The following is a 22,869-nucleotide window of genomic DNA, read 5'->3' as shown; positions in this document are numbered from 1 at the left end:
TGAGCGCATTGCTGTTCAGTTGAACAGTGGTGCTAAAGTTTCTGTTGACTTTGAGCTGAACTCTTAACTGCCATGTTGCTGAATGTTTGTGAGGCGGTGAGGCTTATCAATGGAGTCCTGCATGCTAGAGATATCTTCATGATACTTGCGGCTTCTACAATGTCAGTTACAACGCAGGGAGGGGTTCAATGCTTGGGGTCTCAGTCATGCAGTTAACAGTCCATTACATGCTTTGTTACAGGTAATATAAAAAGTTGTACATTCCTGGTCCCTCCTGAGAAATGTTTGTATAAGTGTATTCTTTGTCTGTATGTAGCCATAGGCTCTCCGTGATTATACAGTTAAAGTCGGAAGATTACATACACTTAGGTTGGAGTCATTAACACTCGGTTTTCAACCACTCCACAATTTTGTTGTTAACAAATTAACGTTTTGGCAAGTCGGTTAGAACGTCTACATTGTGCATGACACAAGTCATTTTTCCAACAGTTGTTTACAGACAGATTATTTCACTTATCATTCAGTGTATCACAATTGCAGTGGGTCAGAAGTTTACATACACTAAGTTGACTGTACCTTTAAACAGCTTGGAAAATTCCAGAAAATTATGTCATGGCTTTAGAAGCTTTTGATAGGCTAATTGACATATTTGAGTCAATTGGAGGTGTACCGTGGCTGTATTTCAAGGCCTACCTTCAAACTCAGTGCCTCTTTGTGGGAAAAATCAAAAGAATTCAGCCAAGACTTGAGAAAAAAATGGTAGACCACCATAAGTCTGGTTCATCCTTGGGAGCAATTTCCAAACGCCTGAAGGTACCACATTCATCTGTACAAACAATAGTACGCAAGTAAAAACACCATGGGACCACGTAGCCGACATACCGCTCAGGAAGGAACGTACTTTGGTGCGAATCAATCCCAGAACAACAGTAAAAGACCTTGTGAAGATGCTGGAGGAAACAGGTACAAAAGTACCTATATCCACAGTAAAACAAATCCTATATCGACATAACCTGAAGGACTGCTCAGCAAGGAAGAAGCCACTGCTCCAAAACCGCCATAAAAAGCCAGACTACGGTTTGCAACGGCACATGGAGACAAAAATCATACTTTTTGGAGAAATATCCTCTGGTTTGATGAAACAAAAATAGAACTGTTTGGCCATAATGACCATCGTTATGTTTGGAGGAACAAGGAGGAGCTTGCATGCCAAAGAACACCATCCCAACCTTGAAGCACAGGGGTGGTAGCATCATGTTGTGGGGGTGCTTTGCTGCAGGAGGGACTGGTGCACTTCATAAAATAGATGGCATCATGAGGGAGGAAAATTATGTGGATTTATTGAAACAACATATCAAGACATATCAAGTTACAGCTTGGTCGCAAATGGGTCTTCCAAATGGACAATGACCCCAAGCATACTTCCAAAGTTGTGGCAAAATGGCTTAAGGACAACAAAGTCAAGGTATTGGAGTGGCCATGACAAAGCCCTGACCTCAATCTGATAGAAAATGTGTTGTCAGAACTGAAAAAGCGTGTGCGAGCAAGGAGGCCTACAAACCTGATTCAGTTACACCATCTCTGTCAGGAGGAATGGGCCAAAATTCACCCAACTTATTGTGGGAAGCTTGTAGAAGGCTAACTGAAACATTTGACCCAAGTTAAACAATTTAAAGGCAATGCTACCAAATACTAATTGAGTGTATGTAAACTTCTGACCCACTGGGAATGTGATGAAATAAATAAAAGCTGAAATAAATCATTCTCTCTACTATTATTCTGACATTTCACATTCTTAAAATAAAGTGGTGATCCTAACTGACCTAAAATAGGGATTCTTTACTCAGATTAAATGTCAGGAATTGCAAAAAAAACTCAGTTTAAATGTATTTGGCTAAGGTGTAAGTAAACTTCTGACTTCAACTGTATGCAAATATCGCTATCGTAGAAAGAATCATATCCATTAGGCTACTGTGTCGGCCTAAGCTCCAAACCAGGGAGATGGAAGAAATGAGAGAAAAGAAAGAGAAAGGGGGATACCTAGTCAGTTGTACAACTGAATGCCTTCAACTGAAATGTGTCTTCTGCATTTAACCCAACCCCTCTGAATCAGAGAGATGCGGGGTGCTGCCTAAATCGAAAATAGCTGAGTGCGTATGTGTAATATCCTTTCTAGATAAATAACTAACATTTTTTATGTATTCTCTATTCGACTCATACTCTTAACTTAATTTTACCATTAGTTAAAGGCCAACCTTTAACTTGCTTTATACCCTTTCAAATAAAATCAAATGATATTCGTCACACGGGCTGAACACCTACAACACCTTACCGTGAAATACTTACTTTACAAGCGTTAACCAAAGATGCAGTTCAAGAAATAGAGTTAAGAAAATATTTACTCAATAAAGTTTAAATAAATAAATACAAATAAGTAACACAACAAAATTACATAACAATTTCGAGGCAATATACAGGGGGTACCAATACCAAGTCAATGTGCGTGGTACAGGTTAGTCGAGGTCATTTGTAAAGTGACTATTCATAGATAATAAACAGCCTGTAGCAGTAAAAACAAAGGGGGGTGGGGGGGTCAATGTAAATTGTCCCAGTGGCCATTTGATTAATTGTTCAACAGTCTTATGGCTTGGGGGTAGAAGCTGTTAAGGAGCCTTTTGGTCCTAGAATTGGTGCTCTGATACCACTTGTCATGCGGTAGCAGAGAGAACAGTCTATGAATTGGGTGACTGGAGTCTTTGACAATTTTGGGGCCTTCCTCTGACACCACCTAGTACATAAACTCAGCAAAAAAAGAAACGTCCTCTCACTGTCAACTGCGTTTATTTTCAGCAAACGGAACATGTGTAAATATTTGTACAGTGAGGGAAAAAAGTATTTGATCCCCTGCTGATTTTGTACATTTGCCCACTGTCAAAGAAATGATCAGTCTATAATTTTAATGGTAGATTTATTTGAACAATGAGAGACAGAATAACAACAAAAAAATCCAGAAAAACGCATGTCAAAAATGTTATACATTGATTAGCATTTTAATGAGGGAAATAAGTAGTTGACCCCCTCTCAATCAGAAAGATTTCTGGCTCCCAGGTGTCTCTTATACAGGTAACGAGCTGAGATTAGGAGCACACTCTTAAAGGGAGTGCCCCTAATTTCAGCTTGTTACCTGTATAAAAGACACCAGTCCACAGAAGCAATCAATCAGATTCCAAACTCTCCCCCATGGCCAAGACCAAAGAGCTCTCCAAGGATGTCAGGGACAAGATTGTAGACCTACACAAGGCTGGAATGGGCTACAAGACCATCGCCAAGCAGCTTGGTGAGAAGGTGACAACAGTTGGTGCGATTATTCGCAAATGGAAGAAACACAAAATAACTGTCCCTCGGCCTGGAGCTCCATGCAAGATCTCACCTTGTGGAGTTGCACTGATCATGAGAACGGTGAGGAATCAGCCCAGAACTACATGGGAGGATCTTGTCAATGATCTCAAGGCAGCTGGGAACATTGTCACCAAGAAAACAATAGGTAACACACTATGGCGTGAAGGACTGAAATCCTGCAGCGCCCGCAAGGTCCCCCAGCCCAAGAAAGCACATATACATCCCCTTCTGAAGTTTGCCAATGAACATCTGAATGATTCAGAAGACAACTGGGTGAAAGTGTTGTGGTCAGATGAGACCAAAATGGAGCTCTTTGGCATCAACTCAACTCGCCGTGTTTGGAGGATGACCTCAAGAATACCATCCCCACCGTCAAACATGGATTTGGAGAGCTTGGCCCCAGTGATGTGCTGGGCCTTATGCATGACCCTCTGTAGCGGCTTTACGGTCAAATGCCAAGCAGTTGCCATACCAGGTGGTGACGCAACCGGTCATGATGCTCTCGGTGGTGCAGCTGTAGAACTGTTTGAAGATCTTGGGACCCATGCCAAATCTTTTCAGTCTCCTGAGGGGAAAAGGTGTTGTCATGCCCTCTTCACAACTGTCTTGGAGTGTTTGGACCATGATAGTGTGTGGCCCTTTGAAGGGAAACAGGGGACGCTAGGCATATAGAGCACCAGTAGATCTACACTTTTAGAAAAACGTGTTCCAAAAGGGTTCTTTTTGGATTTGGAAACATTATGCTTTGGGGGTGTTTTTCTGCTAAGGGGACGGCACAACTTCACTGCATCAAAGGGATGATGGATGGGGCTATGTACCATCAAATCTTGGGTGAGAACCTCCTTCCCTCAGCCAGGGCATTAAAAATGGGTCGTGGATGGGTATTCCAGCATGACAATGACCCAAAACACACGGCCAATGCAACAAAGGAGTGGCTGAAGCAGAAGCACATTAAGGTCCTGGAGTGGCCGAGCCAGTCTCCAGACATTAATCCCATAGAAAATCTGTGGAGGGAGCTGAAGGTTCGAGTTGCCAAATGTCAGCCTCGAAACCTTAATGACTTGGAGAAGATCTGCAAAGAGGAGTGGGACAAAATCCCTCCTGAGATGTGTGCAAACCTGGTGGCCAACTACAAGAAACATCTGACCTCTGTGATTGCCAACAAGGGTTTTGCCACCAAGTACTAAGTCATGTTTTGCAGAGGGGTCAAATCTTATTTCCCTCATTAAAATGCTAATCAATTTATAACATTTTTGACATGCGTTATTCTGGATTTTTTTTTGTTATTCTGTCTCTCACTGTTCAAATAAACCTACCATTAAAATTATAGACTGATAATTTCTTTGTCAGTGGGCAAATGTACAAAATCAGCAGGGGATCAAATACTTTTTTCCCTCACTGTATGAACATAACAAGATTCAACAACTGAGAAATGTGACTAACATAAATTGAATAATGTGTCCCTGAACAAGGGTCAAAATCAAAAGTAACAGTCAGTATCTGGTGTGGCCACCAGCTGCATTAAGTATTGCAGTGCATCTCCTCCTCATGGACTGCACCAGATTTACCAGTTCTTGCTGTGAGATGTTACCCCTATCTTCCACCAAGGCACCTGCAAGTTCCTGGACATTTCTGGGGGGAATTGCCCTAGCCCTCATCCTCCGATCCAACAGGTCCCAGACATGTTCAATGGGATTGAGATCCAGGCTTTTCGCTGGCCATGGCAGAACACTGACATTCCTGTCTTGCAGGAAATCACGCACAGAACAAGCAGTATGGCTGGTGGCATTGTCATGCTGGAGGGTCATGTCAGGATGATTCTGCAGGAGGATGTCTTCCCTGTAACGCACAGCATTGAGATTGCCTGCAATGACAACAAGCTCAGTCTGATGATGCTGTGACACAATGCCCCAGACCATGATGGACTCTCCACCTCCAAATCGATCCCGCTCCAGAGTACAGGCCTCGGTGGAACGCTCATTTCTTCGACGATAAACGCGAATCCGACTATCACCCCTGGTGAGACAAAACCGCGACTTGTCAGTGAAGAGCACTGTTTGCCAGTCCTGTCTGGTCCAGTGTGTTTGTGCCCATAGGCAACGTTGTTACCGGTGATGTCTGGTGACGACCTGCCTTACAACAGGCCTACAAGCCCTCAGTCCAGCCTCTCTCAGCCTATTGGGGGCAGTCTGAGCACTGATGGAGGGATTATGATTTCCTGGTGTAACTCTGGCAGATGTTGTTGCCATCCTGTACCTGTCCCGCAGGTGTGATGTTCGGATGTACTGATCCTGTGCAGGTGGTGTTACATGTGGTCTGCCACTGCGAGGACGATCAGCTGTCTGTCCTGTTACCCTGTAGCGCTGTCTTCGGCATCTCACAGTACAGAAATTGCAATTTATTGCCCTGGCCACATCTGCAGTCCTCATGCCTCCTTGAAGCATGCCTAAGGCATCTTCACAAAGATGAGCAGGGACCCTGGGCATCTTTCTTTTGGTGTTTTTCAGAGTCAATAGAAAGGCCTCTTTAGTGTCCTAAGTTTTCATAACTGTGACCTTAATTGCCTTCCATCTGTAAGCTGTTAGTGTCTTAACGACCGTTCCACAGGTGCATGTTCATTAATTGTTTATGGTTCATTGAACAAGCATGGGAAAAACCCTTTACAATGAAGATCTGTGAAGTTATTTGGATTTTTACGAATTATCTTTGAAAGACAGGGTCCTGAAAAAAGGACGTTTCTTTTTTTCTGAGTTAAGGTTCTAGATTTCAGGAAGCTTGGCCCCAGTGATGTTCTGGGCCTTATGCATGACCCTCTGTAGCGGCTTTACGGTCAAATGCCAAGCAGTTGCCATACCAGGTGGTGACGCAACCGGTCATGATGCTCTCGGTGGTGCAGCTGTAGAACTGTTTGAAGATCTTGGGACCCATGCCAAATCTTTTCAGTCTCCTGAGGGGAAAAGGTGTTGTCATGCCCTCTTCACAACTGTCTTGGAGTGTTTGGACCATGATAGTGTGTGGCCCTTTGAAGGGAAACAGGGGACGCTAGGCATATAGAGCACCAGTAGATCTACACTTTTAGAAAAACGTGTTCCAAAAGGGTTCTTCGGTTGTCCCCATAGGATAAATATTTTTGCTTAGAGGTACAACACTTTTGGATTCCATGTAGCACACTATGTGGAAAGGGTTCTTCTTGGATCCCAAAATGGTTATACCTTGAACCAAAAGGGTTCTATCTAGAACCAAAACAGGTTCTTCAAAGGGTCCTCTTATGGGGAAAGTCCCATTTTAGGTTCTCGATAGCATCTTTTTTTCTAAGAGTGTAGCCTACTTAAGAAATGTGCCAGAGATATAATTAATAATCAACTTAATAAGAAACATATCCAAGATAATGTAGCTTATGGTGAGTCCCTTTTAATATTTATTCATATTTTGAGAGTCCACACCTTGCTTTTCATATTTCACAGCCCCTGAAAAGCCACATGTGGTAATCAACACACGCTTTCGGAAGGGCCCTTCCATCTCTATAGTATTAGACCTACAGGCCTCCTCCCATGGTCTCGAAAGTCAAAAGACAATGGGCTTGTTCGACATTGCAGCCAACGGTGCAGGCAACTACCAACTTACTGATCTACAAAGAACATGGCATCATAAATAACTACTCGTTATTATTTGTAGATCAATCAGTCACAATTTACTCATGATACATTACAGTTATGAACCTCTTCGAACACAGCCATAGTCAGAAGACATATAAGGAGCGTATCAGATGCACAAATTCTGGGCAGGCGTGTGTAGAACATCAGATCTTTTCAACACAGGAGGTTGGTGGTACCTTCGTTAGGGAGGATGGGCTCATGGTAATGGCTGGAGCGGAATCAGTGGAATGGTGTCAAATACATCATGCCATTCCGTTCGCGCCGTTCCAACCATTGTTATGAGCTGTCCTCTCAGCAGCCTCCACTGCTTTCCAATGCCTGGATAAGCTTTTACGTCTCATGAACCACATGAATATCATATAATTATCTTCTAATATGAGCAGGCTTGCGCAGAATGTATATCTGGAATGCATGCATTCATGTAAGATGGAAATGTGCGTCTAAGCTGGTACATTGCGATTGACATGATTTCCCGAAACTTGCCAAGCACTCCATGCATTGTCTCCCTGTTATAAGGTGTCACCAATGGCTGTCATCAGAGATGGAAGAGGAAGTGCCGCTCGCTGTTTTTTTGTTTTGTTTTCTGGTTCGATGAAAGTCAATGAAACAAGTAGACCAGGCTGACCTGCTATTGCATTGGTGTCTATGGGAGACACCCAGTTAAGTAGACTGGAACTTATCATTTTATCCAATGGTAAATGGCCTGAGTGAACTATCTTTAGTTACCCACCAACTTTTCTGTCACTTGACAGTCTAGACCAGGGGTGTCAAACTCATTCCATGGAGGACCTATTGTCTGCAGGTTTTTGGTTTTTCCTTTCAATTAAGCCCTAGACAGCCAGGTGTGGGGAGTTCCTTACTAATTATTGACCTTAATTCATTAATCAAGTACAAGGGGAGAGCAAAAACCCGCACTCGGCCCTCCATGGAATGAGTCTGACACCTGTGGTCTAGACTCTAGAGTTTAGACCGAGTATTATAGACACAGATAGAACAATGAGCCAGATGTTTCACCAGATGTTTCATCTGAGCCAAATATGATGATGAGAGGAAGCCCAGTGGCCGGCAGTGGGAGAAGATTGAGTGAGATGGATTTCGGACAACATTCTGCTAATTTTCTCATCGATGAAACCTTTGATCTCAATATATTTTTCTGTTCCTAAAACTAGAATCTATTACAAACAGAGTGGATTAAGTTTTGTAGATTTTACCATTTGCCAAAGTTTCTGAAAATTAGAAGGAGTGCAAGGGCGAATTGAGTTATTGCAAACGTGCACTTCATGAAGTAGGCATTCCCTAACGGAAATATGAAAATAAATGCTCAAACACACCAATAGGATCTCACTAGCTCATACATGGCTCTGCCCACCTCCTTGCTTGTTCTGCCCACTATGATTATTTTGTTGCATTGAAAATGACAGGCTGGGGTTTTGGGGTCGTCATTGACTGAAGTTGGTGGATGAAGGAGTTGTGACACTTCTTATGCTCTCAAAATGTTGGCACCCGGAGAATACACGTTTCAGAGGTGAGCAGGACCATCAAGAGATGGAGTTATGTCGGGATGCCACCAGGCCGCTAGCAAAGCCGGGAGAAGAGGAATATTGGGACAGGAACATGGAAAGGTGGATTTCGGAGGAGGAATGGAGGAGGGCAAAGAGAAAGGAGAGGTCAAAGGGAATGAGGAAAGCTGAGGTTAAATCTGAATTTGATGAAGATAGCGATTAAAAGGGAGATGGTCTGTCGAAGATGACTGGGGTCAAGTAAAAACAGAGTGAGATGTCTGAACAGAGTGAGATGTCTGAACAGAGTGAGATGTCTGAACAGAGTGAGATGTCTGAACAGAGTGAGATGTCTGCCTGACTGAGTTCTGGAGGTAAAATGGAAGTGAATGAGGGAGTTTTAAGTGAGATGAAAGGTGCGGTGAGTCTTGCATGGATGGACATGGTTATAATAAAGTTGAGTTTGGCCCAGTGGGAGTGAGATTCTGGCCTTTTGGCTGTTCCATATGTGGTATCAGGTTGGGTGGAAAAGATGTTGAGTACTGTTAAATCAGGGAAGGTAACTCAAAGTGGACTTGTAATGTTTGTCTGTGTTTCTTCCACCAAAAGGGAATGGCCACGCAACTTGGGTCAAGTACCGTTTCTTCATTTGCTCTTAGGAACAGGGCACCATTGAAATTATTGATTTCTGGGGTACCGTTTAGTGAGGAGGTGGAGCAACAGAAGTTGAACATCCCTGGTGTTTGTGACGCCCGTCGTTTGGTGTGACGCAGACCCGATAGGGAGTGTGGTGAAGCAGAGTTGTCACAGTCTGTCCTTTTGCGTGTTGAATCAGAGTCATGTTAGGATATATCAGTCATCCTGTTAGAGCTTTTGTGCCGAATCCACATCGGTGTTTCGGGTAAAATGCTTATGGTCATGTCACAGCAGTGTGTAGGAGAGAGATTCCAAGATGTGAGAAGTGTGCAGGAGTTCATGGGACAGAGGATTATGTTGTTTCAGTGGAAAGAGTTGTCTGTGTCAACTGTAGGGCTGCCTATGTTGCTGGGGATCAGAAGTGTCTGGTGAAAGAGAGGCAGGTTGAGGTGGCCAGAGTCAGAGTAGTGCAGGTGTGGTATGCTGAGGCAGTGAAGAAAGTAGAGGAGGATGGGTCAAGAGTGAGGAATCCTGAGAGGATCCCTGTGAGTAGTAGATCTGTGCAGCACAAAGGGATAAGCAAACAAGTGAAATATATATTTTTATTTTATTTATTTCACCTGTATTTAACCAGGTAGGCCAGTTGAGAACAAGTTCTCATTTATAACTGCGACCTGGCCAAGATAGAGCAAAGCAGTGCGACAAAAAACAACACAGTTACACATGGGAAAAACAAACGTACAGTCAATAACACAATAGAAAAGTCTATATACAGTGTGCGCAAATGTAGTAAGATTAAGTAAGTAAGGCAATAAATACAGTGAGGGAAAAAAGTATTTGATCCCCTGCTGATTTTGTACGTTTGCCCACTGACAAAGAAATTATCAGTCTATAATTTTAATGGTAGGTTTATTTGAACAGTGAGAATAACAACAAAAAAATCCAGAAAAACGCATGTCAAAAATGTTATAAATTGATTAGCATTTTAATGAGGGAAATAAGTATTTGACCCCCTCTCAATCAGAAAGATTTCTGGCTCCCAGGTGTCTTTTATACAGGTAACGAGCTGAGATTAGGAGCACACTCTTAAAGGGAGTGCTCCTAATCTCAGTTTGTTACCTGTATAAAAGACACCCGTCCACAGAAGCAGTCAATCAATCGTTGGGGATGGTGGGATTATAAATGGTTGGTGATCTGTTTGTTAACAAGACTTTAGAAAGGCAGGGTGGGATAGATATTGGTCTGTAACAGTTTGGGTCTAGAGTGTCACCCCCTTTGAAAAGGGGGATGACCGTGGCAGCTTTTCCAATCTTTAGAGATCTCAGATGATACGAGAGGTTGAACAGGCTAGTAATAGGGGTTGTAACAATTATGGCGGATAATTTTAGGAAGAGACGGTCCAGATTGTCTAGCCCAGCTGATTTGTAGGGGAACATATTTTGCAGCTCTTTCAGAACATCAGCTATCTGGATTTGGGTGAGGCTTGGGCAAGTTGCTGTGGGGGGTGCAGTGCTGTTAACCGTGGTACGGGTAGCCAGGTGGAAAACATGGCCAGCCTTAAAGAAATGCTTATTGAGATTCTCGATTATCGTAGATTATCGGTGACAGTGTTTCCTTGTCTCAGTGCAGTGGGCAGCTGGGAGGAGGTGTTCTTATTCTCCATGGACTTTACAGTGTCCCAGAACTTTTTGGAATTAGTGCTACAGGATGCAAATTTCTGTTTGAAAAAGCTAGCCTTTGCTTTCCTAACTGCCTGTGTATATTGGTTCCTAACTTCCCTGAAAAGTTGCATATCGCAGGGCTAATCAATGCTAATGCAGTAACGCCACAAGATGTTTTTGTGCTGGTCAAGTGCAGTTAGGTCTGGAGTGAACCAAGGGCTATATCTGTTCTTAGTTCTACATTTTTTTGAACGGGGCATGCTTATTTAAGATGGTGAGGAAAGCATTTTTAAAGAATAACCAGGCATCCTCTACTGATGGCATGAGGTCAATATCCTTCCAGGATACCCGGGGCAGATAGATTAAAAAGGCCTGCTCGCTGAAGTGTTTCAGGGAGCGTTTGACAGTGATGAGTGGTGGTCGTTTGACTGCTGACCCATTACGGATGCAGGCAATGAGGCAGTTATCACTGAGATCCTGGTTGAAGACTGTAGAGGTGTATATAAAGGGCAGGTTGGTCAGGATGATATCTATGAGGGTGCCCGTGTTTATGGATTTAGGGTTGGACCTGGTGGGTTCCATGATAATTTGTGTGAGATTGAGGGCATCTAGTTTAGCTTGTAGGACGGCCGGGGTGTTAAGCATTTCCCAGTTTAGGTCACCTAACAGTACAAACTCTGAAGATAAATGGGGGGCAATTAATTCACATATGGTGGCCAGGGCACAGCTGGGGGTTGAGGGGGTCTATAACAAGTGGCAACAGTGAGAGACTGATTTCTTGAAAGGTGGATTTTTAAAAGTAGAACCTTGAACTGTTTGTGCACAGACCTGGATAGCATGACAGAACTCTGCAGCTAACTCTGCAGTAGATTGCAACTCTACTCCCTTTGGCAGTTCTATCTTGGTGGAAAATGTTGTAGTTGGGGATGGAAATATTGGAATTTTTGGTCGCCTTCCTAAGCCAGGATTCAGACACGGCTAGGACATCAGGGTTGGCAGAGTGCTAAAGCATTGAGTAAAACAAACTTGGGGAGGAGGCTTCTGATGTATGAAACCAAGGCTTTTGCGGTTACAGAAGTCAACAAAGGATAGCACCTGGGGAATAGGAGTGGAACTAGGGGCTACAGGGCCTGGGTTAACCTCTACATCACCAGTGGAACAGAGGAGGAGTCGGATAAGGGTACAGCTAAAGGCTATAAGAACTGGTCGTCTAGTGTGTTGGGGACAGAGAATAAAAGGAGCAGATATATGCTTCAGTAAGGTTGGCTTATCGTTCATAGCAATGGTAATCAACCGTATCGCTGAAATGGAACGTAAAATCACAAATATAGATTGTGGTGGCAGCTGCAGAGACGTACTTGAGTTTATAAGATACAGGGTGTGTTGAGTGGTGGTGTTCTGTCCTCCCAGGTTGTTGGCATGGTGCAGGAGCAGATATGGTCAAAGTAGTGGAAAGGGGTAGGGTTAGTGTTGGGTATTTTCCTATTTTGTATCAAATTATACTATTCTCCAATTGGGGGCGGTAATGCAACATATTGAACGCCAACCGCAGTTAAACCACAAGGAAGAAGAAGCCAGTCTGCAGTGTGTCGTTTGACCAAATACTTTTTATATCTAAACCAAGATAGACCACAGCCCATCGTTTTCTATTGGGAACAAATTAGTCATAGTGGGCAGAACAAGTAAGGAGGTGGGCATAGCCAAGCACAAGCTGGCAGGTCCTATTGGTGCGTTCTAACAGACATTTGCATATTTCCGTTAGGGAACGTCTGCTCTGTGAAGTGTGCGGGTGCAAAAACCCAATTCGCCTTTGCACTCCTTCTAAACAATGCAATTTAAATCTTTGGGGAAAAGTCTAAAAAACGTTGTTGGCTCTGTTCGTAACAGTGTTTGGAAAAATTTTGCAGAATGTTGGACAAAATCAATCTAACGTCATCACCACCATATTTATTATTGAGTGGAAACGCCAAGCGGATGCTTCATATTTATACATCCAGTGAAATATCTGTCTCATTGTTCTATCTGCGGTTCGACTGTTGATCCGGAAACTCACTGAGGGACATACTCTTCCGCTCCGAGATTTGTTCTAGTAAATAGATGATATTTAGTTACTATTAAAGATAATAGTATTGTTAATATAGTAACTTGTTCTACTGTCAATGGTTCAACATATTAGACACACTAACAATAGCTCGTTAGTGTCAAAATGTTGGGGAAGTGGAAGTGATCGTTATTTTCCATATATGCAACTTGAACTGTGATCGAAGTAGCCTACGTCCATGCAGGGTATAACGTTAGGTCTACTAGGCTACTCCGGACAGTTGCTCTGTGAACAATTTAGGGGAAATGACAGGAAAGGTAACATGAATCAAATCCTTTTCCTATTAAATGTAATTTCATCAGTTTGCCAAAATGCATTGTTTGTATAGATTGTCAAGTAAACTTTTTGGTGGATTATCGATGTTACATTTAATGCATTGTCCTGATCTTTTGATTGATATTCCGTAGGCTAGACATAATGATATATTGATGCACAGACATTAGTGCTATCGCCAATGGTAAGGTCACAAGTAAAATTAAATTGAGATTAGTGATGTAGACAATACCACTGCATTTGATTTATCATCTCAAGTCTCCAAGTGTAGTAGCCTAAAGGCCTACACGTCCCCAAGACAATCATTTGAAACACACAAATTGCTGACAGAGATGGGAATGCCTGATCATATTGAACTGTATCTCTTTTTGCTCTTTAGGTTGAAGGGATGAAGCAGAAAAAGACTAAATTGAAGGATTTCCTCGAGAATATCAGTGTGCTACAATGGATACTGACCTTCCTCTTATTAGGTGAGACCCCATGTTTACATGTATCTGTGCTTGTACATTTGTGTGTGAGAGAGAAACATGCTTTTTAATTAAATGTTTTTAACCATTATTTAACTAGGCAAGTCCGTTAAGAACAACTTCTTATTTACAATGACTGCCTACACCGACCTAACCCAGACAATACTGGGCCAATTGTTCACCGCCCTATGGGACTTCCAATCACAGCCGGATGTGATACAGCCTGGAATCAACCTGGGTCTGTAGTGACGTCTCTAGCACTTAGATGCAGTGCCTTGCGCCACCCGGGAGCCCTTATGCTGACTGGCATTGAGCAAAATGTATGTGTCATATTTTGCATCCCTCTCTGTGGACCCACTCACCATTCCCTATTCCTCAGGTCTGGCTTGTATTGGGTTGATGGTGTACCTTATGTTTACCTCTCTGTGGCCACTGCCTACTCTCTACTTCATATGGCAGTTGAAGGACTGGCACACACCTGAAAGAGGTACTGGCATACTGAATGTTGCCCTGAATTCCTCAATGTTGTGCATTATTCAAATGGTACTAATCTCTTTTAATGTCTCTTAACTCTCAAGTAAACAAAAAAATGAATTCCTGAATGTGTGCAACTTAATTTGCTTGTGTGAAAGTTCTGCTCTGTCACCACCAGGGGGCAGGAGAACTGCATTTGTGAGAAACTGGAAAATGTGGAAACATGTAAGGGACTACTTCCCAATGAAGGTATGTTGATGATGACAAGTTTTGTAAATTGACCGGAATTATTGTTTTGTTTTTTGTCTTAATCATTTTAAACACCCTGCTTCTCTCTCCCTGCCTTTGTTCAGTTGGTGAAGACAGCGGAGTTGAATCCAAACAAGAACTACATCTTAGGGTGTCATCCTCATGGGGTCATGAGTATGGGAGCCTTTACCTCTTTCAGCACTGAGGCCTGTGGCTTTATGGACCTCTTCCCTGGGGTGCGCTCCTGCCTCTGCATACTAGGTGGCATCTTCAAGGTCCCCCTCTACAGGGAATATGCCATGGCCACAGGTATATATGGCTTCTAGGGAAGTTTAGCTCTCTGGAAGCTGTAGTAGTGGATATTGTAAGGAGATGTAAATGTTTTCTGTGAGGAAAAGGGATGTTGTGGTGGTGCCAATCAATCACCATGAATTCCCCCCTTAATGTAACACAATATCCTTCTACTCTCCTCTGTTCAATAAGTTACTCTGTCTGTCTCTGTCTGTTATTCCTCTCATCAGGTTGTTATCCAGTCAGCAAGCCCAGTCTAGAGCACCTTCTGTCTAAAAGTGGGAAAGGCAATGCGGTAGTGATTGTGATAGGGGGCGCTACTGAGTCTCTGCTGAGTCTGCCTGGGGTCAATACTGTGTATATGAAGCAGAGGAAAGGCTTCGTCCGGGTGGCTCTGGAGTTTGGGTGAGTTATCTATCTTATCACTCACACTGATGCAGACTAATCTAGTAAGGCCAACCTTACTTTGCTACCTGACACCTTTACAGTTTTTACTTTTTAATTACCATTTATATTTTTGGATTTTCCCTCACTCAACTTTTTCACTCCGGACGCTTTATCTGGACATGGTTCATCAGGACCTCCAACAGCCGAAGCTAAGTAGTAACATTAACATGATGCCTTCTAATTGCAGTCGCTGTACTCAAAATATACAGGAGACCGATAGCCTTACGGCGAGGATAGCTGTTACAAGTCAGCTTCAGACGCAATCGTTAGGCAAGGGTAATTTCAGTGTAGGAAAGGATGAAACAGCTTCTGTGCCACCAGTAAGTGCAAATAGTACCGTTAGTATAAATCCCCTCGCACGGTTCCCGCAGCCGGACAACATTCTCATGGTTTCTGGAGAGATGCTGTAGGAGTGCTCAACCGGTGTCGCTCATTCAGTCGACAAACTTTCAACCGTTTTTCGCCATTAACCTTTTATAACTAGGGGGCAGTATTTTCATTTTTGGATAAAAAATGTTCCCGTTTTAAACTGGATATTTTGTCACGACAAGATGCTCGACTATGCATATAATTGACAGCTTTGGATAGAATACACTGACGTTTCCAAAACTGCAAAGATATTGTCTGTGAGTGCAACAGAACTGATGTTACAGGCGAAACCCAGATAAAAATCTAACCAGGAAGTGCCCCATTTTTTTTGAAAGCCCTGCATGCCAATGACTCCTTATATGGCTGTGAATGAGCTACGAATGAGCTTACGCTTTCTACATATTCCCCAAGGTGTCTACAGCATTGTGATGCATTTTTATGCATTTATGTTGAAGAATAGCCGTAAGGGACCACATTTAGTAAGTGGTCACATGACGGCTCCCGCAGAAAATCTTGCGTAAAGTACACAAGGAGCCATTTTTCCCAATCGCTTATGAGAAACCAATTGTCCCGATGGATATTTTATCGAATAGATATGTGGGAAACACCTTGAGGATTGATTCTAAACAACGTTTGCCATGTTTCTGTCACTATTATGGAGCTAATTTGGAAAAAAGTTTGGCATTGTAGTGACTGCATCTTCCGGTCGATTTCTCAGCCAAACGTGAAGAACAAACGGAGCTATTTCGCCTACAAAAATCTTTTTGGAAAAAAGGAACATTTGCTATTTAACTGGGAGTCTCCTGAGTGAAAACATCTGAAGTTCTTCAAAGGTAAATGATTTAATTTGATTGCTTTTCTTATTTTCGTGAAAATGTTGCCTGCTGGTAGCAGAGCCTAGCCATAGCATTATGCCATGATAAACTTACACAAATGCTTGTCTAGCGTTGGCTGTAAAGCATATTTTGAAAATCTGAGATGAGTGTGATTAACAAAAGGCTAAGCTGTGTCTCAATATATTTCATTTGTGATTTTCATGAATAGGAATATTTTCTAGGAAGATTTATCTCCGCTGCGTTATGCTAATTAGTTTGAGGCTATGTTACACCCCCGCATGCGGGTTTGAGAGTCATGAGAAGTTTAAGCAGCGAGTCAGAGGCGGAGTCTTCTTGTCTCTACTCCTCCCGTTACGGGGTCTGAGACGCCGAAGCTTCCCACCATTAGCTCTGACAAATTGAAAACCCTAAAACCCTAGTCATTGGCGACTCCATTACCCGCAGTATTAGACTTAAAACGAATCATCCAGCGATCATACACTGTTTAGCAGGGGGCAGGGCTACTGTCATTAAAGCTAATCTGAAGATGGTGCTGGCTAAAGCTAAAACTGGCGAGTATTGTTATCCATGTCGGCACCAACAATGTTAGGATGAAACAGTCAGGGGTCACCAAGCGCAACATAGCTTCAGCGTGTAAATCAGCTTGAAAGATGTGTCGGCATTGAGTAATTGTCTCTGGCCCCCTCCCAGTCAGGGGGAGTGATGAGCTCTACAGCAGTCTCACAACTCAATCGCTTGTTGAAAACTGTTTTCTGCCCTCCCAAAAGATGGAAATGTAATAATTGGCCCTCTTTCTGGGACTCACCCACAAACAGGACCAAGCCTGGCCTGCTGAGGAGTGATGGACTCCATCCTAGCTGGAGGGGTGCTCATCTTATCAACCAACATAGACAGGGCACTAACTCCTAGCTCCACAATGAAATAGGGTGCAGGCCATGCAGCAGGTTGTTAGCCAGCCTGCCAGCTTAGTGGAGTCTGCCACTAGCACAGTCAGTGTAGTCAGCTCAGCTATCCCCATTGAGACCGTGTCTGTGCCTCGACTTTGGTTGGGCAAAACTAAACATGGCAGTGTTCGCCTTAGCAATCTCACTAGGATAAAGACCTCCTCCATTCCTATTATTATTGAAAGAGATCGTGATACCTCGCATCTCAAAATAGGGCTACTTAATGTTAAATCCCTTACTTCAAAGGCAGTTATAGTCAATGAATTAACCACTGATCATCTTGATGTGATTGGCCTGACTGAAACATGGCTTAAGCCTGATGAGCCATCATCGACTCAGTGGGTTTTGTCCAACATGTCTCTGGACCTACTCACTGTCACAGTCATACTCTGGACCTAGTTTTGTCCCATGGAATAAATGTTGTGGATCTTAATGTTTTTCCTCATAATCCTGGACTATCGGACCACCATTTTATTACGTTTGCAATTGCAACAAATAATCTGCTCAGACCCCAACCAAGGAGCATCAAAAGTTGTGCTTTAAATTCACAGGCAACACAAAGATTCCTTGATGCCCTTCAAGATTCCCTCTGCCTACCCAAGGACGTCAGAGGACAAAAATCAGTTAACCTCCTAACTGAGGAACTCAATTTAACCTTGCCCAATACCCTATTACAGTCACTGGCTTACTGGCGCTCTTTCATGCCGTCCGTAGGAGGGGTGCGTCACTTGAGTGGGTTGAGTCACTGATCTTCCTGTCTGGGTTGGCCCCCCCTTTGGGTTGTGCCGTGGCGGAGATCTTTGTGGGCTATACTCGGCCTTGTCTCAGGATGGTAAGTTGGTGGTTGAAGATATCCCTCTAGTGGTGTGGGGGCTGTGCCTTGGCAAAGTGGGTGGGGTTATATCCTTCCTGTTAGGCCCTGTCTGGGGGTATCATCGGATGGGGCCACAGTGTCTCCTGACCCCTCCTGTCTCAGCCTCCAGTATTTATTCTGCAGTAGTTTGTGTCTGGGGGGGCTAGGGTCAGTTTGTTTCATCTGGAGTACTTCTCCTGTCTTATCCGGTGTCCTGTGTAAATTTAAGTATGCCCTCTCTAATTCTCTCTTTCTCTCTCGGAGGACCTGAGCCCTAGGACTATGCCTCAGGACTACCTGGCATGATGACTCCTTGCTGTCCCCAGTCCACCTGGCCGTGCTGCTGCTCCAGTTTCAACTGTTCTGCCTGCGGTTATGGAGTGCTACCTGTCCCAGACCTATTATTTGACCATGCTGGTCATTTATGAACATTTGAACATCTTGGCCATGTTCTGTTATAATCTCCACCCGGGCACAGCCAGAATAGGACTGGCCACCCCTCATAGCCTGGTTCCTCTCTAGGTTTTGGCCTTTCTAGGGAGTTTTCCTAGCAAACGTGCTTCAACACCTGCATTGCTTGCTGTTTGGGGTTTTAGGTTGCGTTTCTGTACAGCACTTTGAGATATCAGCTGATGTACGAAGGGCTATATAAATAAATTTGATTTGATTTATGGATGGACCAGTAGTGAGGCCACGAATGCACAAGAAAGCAGTGTTGTAGTTATAAAGAAAATACAACCATACATCACATAGCTACATCATTGATCCACTGAACTGACTGGTTAACTGCTTTTGGCTGTGTTTTAAGAATGACTTTTTTTGTACATTTATTAGATAACAACCCAGTGGGTCAGTTCTCATCTCTCTCGTTGTTCCTCAGGGCTGACCTGGTGCCTGTCTACTCGTATGGGGAGAACAATATCTTCCGCCAGGTGATCTTCACAGAGGACAGTGTGGGCTGGAGGTTGCAGCAACTCTTTAAGAAGCTCATGGGCTTTGCCCCCTGTCTGTTCGTGGGTGAATGCTGGTTCTGGATGCCTTACCACTGCCCTGTTACCACTGTCGGTCAGTGACTGTCAATGAAATGCCTTGCTTAATTTACTGATTAACTTATCATTTTGAAAATGCACAGCGTTGTCTTATGATCTACAATTACTTCCAGAGTCGCCTGAGGTATAGCTGAGCTATACTGAGGTATAGCTTTTTTCTGTTACACAGTAGTTTGCAAAAGTAGTGGCTTCAGAAGTGTTTTAGTGAGTTTTAAAGTCACTTTAGTAATTCACTAGATTAGAAAACCGCTTCGAGTGACTGATTTATAGAATGCAGCTTGTGTAGCTTTGAACAAATGCTCTCTCTCTTTGTGATACGGTATGCACAGCAACAGTGTTAAGTATCTCACTCTGCTCCACCCATTTTTGTGTGTTCCTCTCCAGTGGGTAGTCCTATCCCAGTGCCAAAGCGGCCTTCCCCCACTCAGGAGGAAGTGGATCACTACCATGGTCTCTACATGGAGGCCCTGGCCAAGCTCTTCCATGGACACAAGGCCAGCTGTGGACTCTCAGACAGCCACGAGCTGCGCATCATATAGGCCAATCATTTCGACTGCTCCCACAAGGACTATGTGAATGACGATTTGTCATGGTGTCTTTGTCAGATACTGTAGCCAACCTCCCACAGTGAGACTACTTGAATGAACATACTCCAACTCAGGATCCAGCGATGTCCCAATCATTGATCCCTGGATCCACTAAGCTACCTGGCTAATAACTTTGGACTGTATTTACTGTAAGGGAACAGTGCATGTGCTTTAATGTACCAATAATTTAACCACTTTGGTAAGGGTTTTTTTCAGTTCAGGTACACATTTTTTTTCTTGAGGCCAGCAAAAGTCGGTAACCCCTTCGTCGGTATTCAACAGTAGGATTCTTCAGTAAAGTCTTTGTTGTCAAAAACGTCAACATTAATGACATAATTTTTCAGTTATGCCATTAATGTTGACGTTTTTGCCAGGGGGATCTTAGTAACACAATTGTACATCTGAAAAAGAATGCACCAAACATCTTAGTTAATGAAAAAATGTGCATGAAAATGAGTCGTCTCTCATTAAATGACACATAGACATTATTAAAGAATCCCTACTGTTGACCAATCACCGAGGAAGGGGCGTAGACTTCAGCTCCGAACTTCGGCTCGCCTCCAGAAAAACATTTGTGTTTCCGAACAGCAGAAAAACCCCTCACCGAAGTCCATAACGACGAAAAACGTCACAAAATGTCTTAATTAATGCACAAACTCTACTGAACAGTTTCGGCTGGGAAGCATGCTGACGCTTATACTCTCCATTCATAACCAACAGAGATTGATTGTGATTTAGGATTTATAAGGAAATACTGTGCATACACTTCTACATGAATGTGGATGCTACCATGATTACAGGTAGTCCTGAATGAATCGTGAATAATGATGAGGGAGAAAGTAAGAGACATAAATATCAGACACCTGTGAAAGGAGGGAGTCATTGCTAAATGATGAGTGGAGAAACTCACAAGTTCTACCCATCACAACACGAACAACATTCAACCAAAGGAGAAGAGACCAGGTACACCCTCTGCAGTGCCAGTGGTGTACCTGGTTTCATGTTGCGCACAGGCAGCGGACACAGTAGTAGTGCGCCCCACAGGAATTGCAGGTGTGGTGAGACCGGAAGCCACACATGGCACACAAAAGTGACGCTGGGGCAGTTTGGAGGGCTCGGCACAGGCTGTCGGGTCCCTCATTCCGAATCAGTTCCTATAGCGAGCAGCTGGAGATAAAAGGAAACAAGGATTGTGAAGAGAAGAAGCAAATGATCAAAGAGAGGGGAGGAACGCAGGGCCAGATTTATGGACTCACCTCTTCCAGTAGAGCTAGGATTTTTTTCTGAAATCTCAATTTGAAATAATCTCCTCGTGTCTTCTTCTTCTTGCCTGAGGACATAAGTGGAGTGAGCCAGGAATGGACAGATCAGTGATTGCAAAACTTGTGTATTATGTATCTCTGATCTGATTGTGTTTGCTTTAGACTCATGGCTGTCCTCAAACTGGGGGAGCGTCTTGGTCAGCTGGTTTAGGCTGGAATGAGGATCATCAATTGTCATTTTCGAAGTGTCTTAAGCTCTCTGGTTAAAAGCCAATTTATGCTTCATCCAAAAATGTGGTCGGAGGCTTCGTATGGAGGTTGTGACGCCATTGTGGAGCCTCCGGAAGCATGCAGAGACCAAATCAAGCTCCATGCATCTCTCAAATGTTGTAACAATGCAGCGGGCTCCGTATAGCTCCGCATTGACGTGATTGGTTGAAGCATGTTGTCTTCTTTTGACTCTATACTCCAAAAGTATGGATTTGAAATCAACTTTAATTATCTTCATCCATATTGGGTGAACCGTATAGAAATTACAGCACTTTTGGTACATAAATCCCCCATTTTAGGGGAGCAAAAGTATTGGGACAAATTCACTTACCGGTATGTGTATTAAAGTAGTAAGAAGTTAGGTATTTGGTCCCATGGGAGCGGTACTTCCTGTATAAACGCATACTCACTTATTTTTGAATATGATTTTAGTTATTTGCAACAAGGAAAACTAAGTGACAGACGACAATAGAGATTAAAACAAAAGAAACAATGTGCATGTCTGGTTGGAACCCCAAGGGGTTATATGAAAACGTCACATCAAAATAAACAATATACAATACATAAGTACAAAAATAAAAAAGGTTTGTTAAAACAAAACTTACTAATTATAAATGAATTGTCATCATGAAAAAAAATATATGTTTTTGTTTATTTGGGTGTGTACATGTGAGTGTATTGACACCATATGGAGAAGATGACAGAGTAGTTTGGTTCATCAGGCTGACCCCAAGTCTTTGCTTGAAGTTATTGTGGGATGATGATGTTTTGGCAATGTGAAGATAAGAATTCCAGGGTATGGTACCTCCATATCTGACAGCGACCTGGCAATGTGAGGTCTTGTGTTATTTCGGTGGATTTCAGAATTAACCTGGAAGAGTCCATTGAAGGTTTTAAGTAAACTGTCTGGGCGGTATACATATTTGTAGATAGAAGGTGCATAATTGGCGTACATTAATGTCATAAATAGACAACATATTGAATTTCTTAAACAAAGGTACAGATGGTGCCAGGTAATTACAGGTGGCCAGTCTTGAAAATGTATTTTCAATTGTCCTGGAATTTTTGTAATGTTTGTGCTTTTCTAATGACTGTTTTCTGTGTTCATGCAAGTGTGACTGACTGAACAAATCCTCACTGTCAGTAGCTGCATTTTGACAGTACGTCCAGACCTTTGTTTTGAGAATGAAAGATATCTGTTTCAAGATCTCAGCTTAGAGAGAAGAAGCCTCGTGAGGTATTAGTGTCACATGTTATGAGCCAGTATTGGTCAGTCACATGAATGAAACAAAATGGTAATGATGAATTAATTATGCTAAATCATCAATATATCCCTATTTAAGACAACTGCTGGGACTGCCCCTGCAGAGCTCCTGATTGACAAGTGTACTATGGGGCATTGAGTTGGTTGGAACCTCTCCAGCGTGCTGATAATAAAGGATGATTCATCTAAGATTGACTTTGAGAGTCTCTGGTGGTAATTTCCACAACATGGCAGTGAATTTCCACGACAATTTGGCATCACAAACTACATAATTGATTCTGC

At 43.1% G+C, this 22,869-nt stretch overlaps 1 protein-coding gene across 1 annotated transcript; it reads left to right on the top strand.

Moving 5' to 3' along the window:
• The first annotated feature begins 12,860 nt into the window (after window positions 1–12,860).
• LOC135550614 (diacylglycerol O-acyltransferase 2-like) lies at window positions 12,861–22,367 on the top strand. Its single transcript, XM_064981595.1, has 8 exons — window positions 12,861–13,209; window positions 13,605–13,695; window positions 14,072–14,179; window positions 14,345–14,415; window positions 14,520–14,724; window positions 14,937–15,111; window positions 19,036–19,220; window positions 19,589–22,367. The coding sequence occupies exons 1-8, from the start codon at window positions 13,198–13,200 to the stop codon at window positions 19,741–19,743; spliced, it is 1,002 nt and encodes a 333-aa protein (XP_064837667.1). The 5' UTR covers window positions 12,861–13,197; the 3' UTR covers window positions 19,744–22,367.
• Window positions 22,368–22,869: the final 502 nt, after the last annotated feature.

This window comes from Oncorhynchus masou, chromosome 12 (assembly GCF_036934945.1).
Source record: "Oncorhynchus masou masou isolate Uvic2021 chromosome 12, UVic_Omas_1.1, whole genome shotgun sequence".
Classification (NCBI taxonomy): domain Eukaryota; kingdom Metazoa; phylum Chordata; class Actinopteri; order Salmoniformes; family Salmonidae; genus Oncorhynchus; species Oncorhynchus masou.
Note: the sequence above shows the minus strand (reverse complement) of the source record. Positions and strands in the feature narration are given on the sequence as shown.